The sequence below is a fragment of the Vanellus vanellus genome, assembly GCF_965231255.1.
Source record: "Vanellus vanellus genome assembly, chromosome: 8".
NCBI classification, from domain to species: domain Eukaryota; kingdom Metazoa; phylum Chordata; class Aves; order Charadriiformes; family Charadriidae; genus Vanellus; species Vanellus vanellus.
This window is the reverse complement of record NC_138913.1, coordinates 12,717,746-12,726,555: the sequence shown is the minus strand read 5'-3', so window position 1 is coordinate 12,726,555 and position 8,810 is coordinate 12,717,746. Positions and strand designations below refer to the sequence as shown.

General features: G+C 48.2%; 1 protein-coding gene across 1 annotated transcript; it reads left to right on the top strand.

Annotated features, from left to right (window-relative positions):
• The first annotated feature begins 3,057 nt into the window (after positions 1-3,057).
• On the top strand, positions 3,058-8,437 carry DYNLT2B (dynein light chain Tctex-type 2B). Its single transcript, XM_082487373.1, has 5 exons — positions 3,058-3,131; positions 3,694-3,827; positions 5,460-5,529; positions 7,317-7,380; positions 8,005-8,437. Exons 1-5 carry the CDS (start codon positions 3,064-3,066, stop codon positions 8,050-8,052), a joined length of 384 nt encoding a protein of 127 aa, XP_082343499.1. The 5' UTR covers positions 3,058-3,063; the 3' UTR covers positions 8,053-8,437.
• The last annotated feature ends 373 nt before the right edge of the window (positions 8,438-8,810 follow it).

Here is an 8,810-nt window from a genome sequence, read left to right as displayed (position 1 = left end):
GCAGTCCTCTTCTATTTGGCCACCGAAAGAACAAAACAAGGGCTAAAAAGGAAGGAGAAATGAATGAATGAGAAAATAGTTTGTTCTTCAAAACTAAGGGACAGGAACTTCAGCAAGCACATGTCATACCACTTCATTGAAGCACAAATGTCCCTTTTTTCCCCAACAAGAAGCTGGCCCAATGTGTCGGCAAGGGCCCCACCAATGCATCTGGGACCCAGACAAGGCCCCAGTCTCCTGCAGCCATCACTGTCGGGGCACACAGTTATCACCCTGGGCAGTTACCTCAAAGGATCAAGCGTCAGTCCCAAAATGGCTTAAAAGCACCCTGGGGTATTTAAGGAGCACTGAAAATTTGGAAGATGAAGAAGAAAGCAACGACCAAACACATCAGATGGAGCCAACCGAAGCCCAGAGCTGAATGTCCTCAAAGCCCAGGGAAAGCAAAGCTTCCTGAATGAGATGGGGAACACAAATTACCACAAAACGATGCTGAGGAAGAGAAACCCACCAGTTCCCAAAGATCCCTCCCCCACTGGTTTAACTGAATTTACAGATGTGGGTCTGGGCCAGGCAGCAGGCGCTGTGGCTGGGGCAAAGGGAGGAAATGGTTAATACTGTTTGCAAATAAACACGGAGAGCGTTGAGATCTTTCAGATACTTCTTAGAAATTAGGAAGGCCCCTGCAAACAATTTGCATGAGCAACGCCTGACCCTGCGGGGAAAGGCAGCGAGTAAGGGAGCACGAAAAGGGGTGAGTAAGCAGCGAGTAAGTGGAGCATGAAACTGTTCCTTTAGTGAGCGGAAATCTGCAGGGCTCAGGCAGGGCAATGGCAACTGTGACGTGAAGATGCCACATGGTTATGGCATGGGGCCACCACCACCTTCAGCATAGCAGCGGGGTGCTGTTCCTGATGATGATGATGATACCCAGTCCGGCGGTACTAAGGGTGGACCACCTCTAGCGAGCGGTGCTGCTAAAGCCCGTGGAAATCGGGAGCTGCTGCTGCTGCTGAGGGTCTCAGCAACCCGCCCGCACTCAGAGTGGGTTGGGGCAGGACCCGGCACCAGTTGGGATGCATCCACGCATCCCAAGCAAAACTCCGTCAGAGGCACCTCCCACATCCTGGTGCAACCTCACACCCTCCTGGCACCCAAGGGACACCTCCAGGCAGCACCCTGGCCACAGAGCCCCAGTCCTGGGTGCCCCACAACCCTGCCGCATGTGACGGCCCCCACCAGCCCAGTGTCCCCAGCAGCAGCACGCTCCGCACCAGCAGCGCCTTCATGCTTTTTCCATTCGAAGCCTGGAGACCTTTCTCTGCAGCGTCACCCGCTGCACGTAGAAAGCGCGTGATCGTGAAGATTGCTGCATCAAGATAAAAGAGCGGAGGAAGCAGGATGTCAGCTTCTCAGGAGGGGGCTGTGTCATACGCAAGCTGTCTTTCACCAGCCTTTCCTGGGACAGCCAGCAGCTGCGGACAGGGGAAAGAGCGCAAGGGTGTGATGGGGGGGCAGATATTGGGGGGGGCAACAATTTTAGCCCCTTCTGGAAGAAGTTCCTGGAGGAAGGGGGCAAGGCTGGGATCTCCATGCTGAAGGTTGAGATGCATGGCCCAGAGGCAGGGAGGGGGCACAGAGTCTGAAATGGGGGCAATAGGCTGTCCCCCACCTGCAGCCGCAGCCCCTGCAGCAGTCAGGCACTCCCAACTGGAGCTGGGACACCAGCACAGCCCCCCTCCCTCCGGCCGAGGCCATGGGCTCGTGTCCTGGTTTGAGTGACACAGGACTGATTTCTCTTTCAGTAATTTTACTTTTCAGTAAAGTCTCTCCTAATGCTCGGGAAAACTGCACTTTTAGGAGACTCTAGTGTCTGAATTTGTGAAAATATTTACTTTATAGCCAGCTATGGTACGTGGGTTTCAAGGGCTCGGTGTTTTCGAGCTAGCCAGGTGCAGGGATGTGGATAAGCAAGACCCGGGTGCTTGACCCAAGCTGGCCAACGGGATTATTTCATACCATGAACCTCACATTAAATATAAATCAGAAAGTTTGCTGAGGAGTTCTCTCTCTCCCTTGATAACTGCGATCCTGAGAACACCTTGCCCCAGTGCCAGACCCCTGAGCCCTTCCCTTCCTCCCGAAGCTGTAGCGCTGGCAGTGTCCCACATTTGCTGTCCCCCGCTGGGAGTGCACAGCTTCCTACGGATGGACTGGGATGAGTATAATCCTTGTGTATTTCATATTGGTATCAGGATCAATGTTGGTTCTGTAGTGCTATTAATGTTAAGTATTTAGTCTTTATTAAATCTGTTTGTATTTCAGCCTTCGGGTTTCCTTGTTTTCTCCCCGATTCCCCTTCCCGGATGGGGAGGGCTCATCAGGTGACAGAATAATTGCCTGAAGGACAATAAATTGTTGCAGGTTCCTCCAACCATAACAGCTTGCGAAGACACCCCTGGGCACGGGGACCCCTCTGCCCCGCCGGCCCCCCAGAAGCACGCAGGGGCCGCAGCTGCTCCGGCCCACCCAGCCCTGGGCTCGAGACCCCACAGGGGCCCGGGCTGCTGCGGCTTTTGGGGCAATTTTGGGTGGGAGGAGGGCACTGGGGAGCACCCCGCATGGGAAGGTGCCTGCCCGGCCAAGGGGTTGCTCTCCCTCCCCATGAGACCCCCGGCCACGCTCAGCTCCCCTGGCAGCAGGCTCGTCAAACCCTTCATTGACAATCTACAACCATTATTGCAATTATTTACCATTTATTGACCAATTATGGTATTGTGTAATTTTTTTAATTGTGTAAAATGGCAAAATAATAAAAAAAAAAAACACACACACAACCTTTTGACAAATATCAAAAATACAGACACACCCCCCTCCGCGGGTCCGGTGCCCCCACGGCCACGTGCAGCCCTCCCCGACGCGCTGTGACGTACAGCGGCGCGCCATGACGTAAGGAGACAGGAAGCGGAAGTGGCGGGGGGGTTGCCGGGGTAACCAACGCTGGGGCGGCCTGCCGGAGCGGGGGGGGGGGGGGGGGCGGCGGCGGCGGCGGCGGCGGCGGCCATGGGCGAGCTGGGCCCGGACGATGGGGCCGGGAATACGTACAGCCTGCGGCCCGGCCTCCAGCACCGGTGAGACGGGGGAGGACCTGGGGCACGGAGGGGGGTGGTCCTGCTGGTTCCGGGGAGGGAGGGATGTGTTGGGGTTGTCCTGGGGGCTTTGGGTCGGGCGGGTGAGGGGGTGAGGAGGGGACAGGCGGCCCTGGGGGTGTGGGAGCTGCGGTGGGACTGTCAGAGACGGGGTCCCTGGGTATGGGGGGCTGGCACGGGGCTGTGAGGACTGGGGGAGGATTGGGAATGGGGGAGCCACCGGGGTTTGGGGGCTGGGGCAGCACTGGGCTCTCAGAGCAACTTTGACGTGAGATGTAGAGGGGGCTGTGGTTGGGGCGCACAGGTGGGGGATGCTGCTGAAGGGGCAATCTCGGGTGGGGCAGGTTTCATACCTGTGGTGTTTGGCTTTTGGCAGGGCTGGTAAAGGATCTTCACCTCAGCAGGGCTTCTTGTCTCCATGGTTTTTTATTTGTCATTTGTTTTTATTATTTGAAAGCTAAATTTTCCCAGGTTGGGTTATGTATGTTTCTACATGTCATGTGAACTTTCTGGGCCTTCTGTTACTGTTTTTTTTCCCTGATAGATTTAAATCATCCACAGTAAAAGAATGTATCCATGCGATACTGAAGGAGAAGCTAGCCAACGTACAGTACATCCCAGAAGAAATGCCTCAGCTTACAAAGTCTTTATCAGAGACAATAAAAGACAGACTGAAAGGTAAGGAGGCTTGCTGGAAAAGTTGTTTCTTTTCTTATTGCATCCTCTCCCTTTGACAAAATCCCCCTTTCCTCCTTTGTTTTTGAAACCTATATTTCTTCGCTGTTGACTGACTGGAGTCTACTGTTATGAAACATTCTGGCCTATATACATACGTTCCTTGCCTGTGGAACTAGAAACCTAATTCAAGCAGACAAGATTTGGTTTTGTATAGACTGGCTGGTGTAGGATATCAGCCTTGGAGGGGCTGCAGGGGGAAAGAAGCTGCATTAGAGAGAAGGAAGAAGTGATGCTTCATTGCTTCTTGCTTCAATGAACAGAATCATTCCTGCCTTTTTTCTGCTGCAAGTTAGATCAGAGTTGGGTTAGAGTGGAATAGCAGGGAGGTCAGAACAAGGCCCAGTGGGAGCAGCAAAGGGGGAGAGTTTAGGAGCACAGCCAAGGAGGGCTGTGACTACAGCCTTACTGCACTAGAAAAAATGTCGAGGTGGTGCTGCGCAGGATGCCCTCCAACGTTTTTGAGTTCAAGAATTAAACTTCAGGCTCCAGCAGGTGTTGCCTGTGTTCCGTGCTGGAACAAGTACATAGATGTGAGTTGGCAGCACAGTCCCTTTTTTTTTTTGCCTTCTTCCTGAGGACTGGCTGGTGCTCCATCTACTGGGCTGGCCTGACAGGGTGACACAGACATACTATCAGCCTCGGCAGGAACCGTGGATTTGTGCTTCTCCCAGAGTTACTGCATCTGCTTTAAAACCAGCAGCAGCTGTAGTCCCAGCACGTGTTGATGCTGAGCTAATATGCACAGGGCTTGGCTTCAGTAATCTGTAAACACACTTGCAGTAGCCTGAAGCGAGACTGGCCCAGTGTGGCCGTTGTATCAGCTGGCATCTCTGGAAAGCATTGACGTGGTGGATGTCAATAGACCCAGCATGTTGTGTTCATTCCTCTGGGGGAAACGCTACGCCAGAGTCTTCCCAGGACACTGCTTTGTTGAGGACAAGCATTAGGATCTGTATTTTACTTTAAACATGCTTGTTCTGATTTGGCTTCTGGAACATTGCCATGGCCTGATTGGATCTGGCCTGTGCCCCAAAGGTATTTCTTTACTACTGTAAAACAACTGCATATCTTTGCAGACACATAACATAGACCTGCATGTGCTTTTATGCAGCCTCTTATCCTAGCTCAGAAGCAAAGGAAACATCTATATGGCTGAAGAATCTCTGCAATACCCTTGCATCAGAACAGTTTTAAAATAAGCCATTTTTTTTCAAATTGGATTTTGTCCATCAGCAGCCCTATTTACGTTCTTTCCATGTGTTCAGTTCTTGAAAGTTGTCAAAGTAGAATGCTGACATACAGTGTGGCTGTTCAGGGGTGTCTTTTCCCTTAGATGCATCTTTTGATGGATGCCAAATACCCTGTTGACCCTTTAAATCCAATAAGACAGTGGTACTCTGTACCTAGGAAAATGAAGCCGCAAGGCACTCTGTCCACTTTGCCAATTGCATGGACTTGTACAGGACATTTGCCTTGTAACAGAAATCTTTAGCTTTCTGGGGCCTGTTTTGGACTCATATTTTAAACAAGTTGTTGCTTGCACTATTATTTTTTTTTTCTCTCTCTCTCTAGAGGAGGGATTTGACAGGTACAAAATGGTGGTGCAGGTTGTGATTGGAGAGCAGAGAGGAGAAGGAGTGAAGTAAGTTTTGCATCTACTAATTGTATTTCTATCATTTTTGTTGGGTTAAGGTGAGGTTTTTTTCTTTGGAAGCTGCTTCCAACTTTCCTAGCTACAAAGATCTCTCCGCAGATGATAAAACACTTTCTTTTAAGTGGAAAGTGAGGGCTTGGACTGTGGCTGATTGAATTACCTGGTGATAATTGGCTGTATGGTGGTTCTTAGCAAGCTGAAATGCTGAAAAGCATTTGTGAGGAGTGTTGCAGAAAGTTATTTTACGTTGTACTCATGATGAACTAGAGCACACACCCAGTCCATTCTCAAGGCCCTGCTGGAGCACAAGAGCCACAGTAACTCATTTCTGTCTAAAGCCACAAGTCCCTAAGTGCTTCATTTGCATTTAATCCCTCAAAATAGGCATTTTTTCAGAAGTTTAAATACCTGTAATCCACATGCAATACTGTCATGGGAATCGAGCCTAGACTGTGGGTGCTGAGCACTTGCAGTCTAGTTCCAGATGCCTGCAATCAGACAAAAGTATTCCTCTTGGCTGCAGTAGTGGGCTATGGCTTTCCAGTACAACTGAGTAGAGAGAAGACAAAGAGAACAGCCTACAAGGTTTATGTGCTTTATCTGCTGGGCTTATCATTATTATTGTGCCTGGTACTCCAGGAGATGAGTGCAGCAGAGCTGTAATCAGACCTGCTGCCTCAGTATTCTGGAGGTCAGGAAGGAATATCTGTACCTGCTGTTCAGGCTTTTGTCAGGAATGTCAGACTGCTCCAGAAGCACCATACCAGGGTGAACGGTTTGATGAGGTGGTCTGATTTGAAACGTAGAGCCCAGCAACACAGACTGACAGAGCAATTGGGAAAATTCTCCAGCTTGCAATAGGCAGGAGGCAAGACTGAAGCATGATCACTAACATCCTTCATGCAAAATACTGGGTAACCATGGGATTCCAGAGGCAGAGTGGAATACAGATTAGAATATTGGACTGGAAAAAAAAAAAGGCAGAATAACTCTGAGGGCTAAGGTAATAGAAAAAAAAAAAAGTAAATTCATCAAGCTTATTGTTACAAATCATACATGTAGGGACTAGGAACAACACGCTGTGCCATAAACAGGGATCCCGTCAGCTGAGACTGACCAGGGCAAGCAGGGAGCTGGGCACTGCAGCAGAGAAAGGGGAGCGTCAATGACATTAGACAAGGCAGCAGCGAGGTCTCATCTGTAATACCCTGTTACAATCTGGTTGCTTGTCTCCAAGGTAAGACTTGGACTGAAGCAGGTGTAGAAAAAGGCCACAGGATCATTAGGGAACAGAGAGTATAGATATGAAAGGACTAGAAGAGCTTAGGTTGTGGTCCAGTAACACGATGTCTGCCAAGGAATATGATAGCTCCCTATAAATAAATTGGGAGTATGTACCGTGAGGGTGCAGGAGGTGAAGGACAAGAACAAATAAGCTAATTTAGCCACCATTTAGCTAAATTAGCCACCTGTTAGCATAGGCCAGAAGTCAAGTATTCTTAAGCACCATAGCAATGAGGTCTCAAAGCCTGCTGCACAGTGGATGTGGCAGCGTCAGTAGCTGATGAGTTTGAAGATGGAGTTTGATCCACATACAGAAGGGGTTACAGCATGTGGTGGAATGCAGCAGTGAGAATCTAGGCTCAGGATTCAGGACAATGCTTCCCATTTCCTTTATCTTTAAAGAAAGCTCAGATTGCTTTTTGAGGAGAGTCTCTGAGGTCCTTACACATGAGCTCTGTGGGTAATGGCTCTGCACTGTCTCCTCTGTCTAGTATGGCTGCGCGATGTTTCTGGGACGCTGACACTGACAGCTATGCTCACGATGTGTTCATGAATGTAAGTATTGTCTGTTTTACCATGGGAAAGTGTAAAGCTACTTGTTTTTATATGAGAGGCTGAGTCACCTTAAATGTGGAGCTGACAAAAAACAACCACTACAAGGAAGGAACCAAGACTCTATTGAAACAGTACAATTTACGTCCTTATTCATGAAACATACTTAGATATAATATCCAACATAGTAAATCGTATTTCCATATAGTACTGTATGAAAGTCGTTATAGTCACACCATTTTACAGACGGGGAGAGGAAGCACAAGAGATAGTGTCTTATATGCTTTGCTGAACTGATGTCATGGAGTATGGCTGTAATCCAGGACTGAGCAAAAGTCAAGGTTTTATTTCATTATTATTCTATTTTTTATGTTATTTTAAACTGACACCTAGACACCTGCGGGTGTGTGGATGGAGTAAATTGAGGCACTTCTGGCATTCAGACACACTGACCCGGGTTACACCACAAGTGAGGTGAATGAGAAACTGACTAAAAGACAGAAAATTGCAATATGTTACGATAAAAGGTCACGCTCTGGTCTAAATGTTGCCTTAGGTTAGCCTTTTCAGTTAGGCTAGCAAAGAGCTTGCCTTTATTAACACAGAGCCTTTCTCTGTTTTCCCCAGGACAGCCTGTTTTGTGTGGTAGCTGCATTTGGCTGCTTCTACTATTGAAGATGGTAAACACTGCACAGAAGGACAGAGGTGGGGGAGAGCGCTTTAGGGTATTTTTGGTTAACATGCACAAAAGCATCATTTTCTTCCTTTAATACCTAAAAAATAACAGCTCTACAAAGTACATCCTACACCTGTTCTACACACTACAACATTCCTTCTTCCTTGTGGATATTGATATAGCTTTAAGCACAATATTATTATGTCCTTTATTTAAATCACCCTTTGTTTTTATATAGCATATTGGTTTTGTGCTTAAAAAGTGTATTGCCAATAGCCCTTGTTTCTAAGGCAAACTCAACTTACATCTTGAAAGGGTTCTGATTTTTGTTAATATTTTGAAATGAATGAAATATTTATAAGATGTAACATAATAAATCTATGTATTTAACATTTCCTCTCCCGTGGGTTGACCAAATTGCCATTTCCACCATTGTCCTTCCACCTCTACAAGATGCACTAGCCTTGACTGCTTGTCTGTGCTTCTCAGATGAGCGTTTTCTGAGGGTTCTTTGTAAATTAAACCATAAAGCCAACCTCATATTCTGGTTATCCAGATTTCCTGTGACTCCCATAACAATTGGACTGTGAATCCCAGTCGAGTGTCACACAAGATGATATTAACTGATAGGAAGACAAAGTATTTAGGACATTAGGTCAGGCCAGTAACCTGCACACCCCACTGACTGCCAAAACTCCTCCCTGCTCTCATTGGTTTGGTGCAATTTGGCACCCGTGGATGCTGTGAGTAATCACTG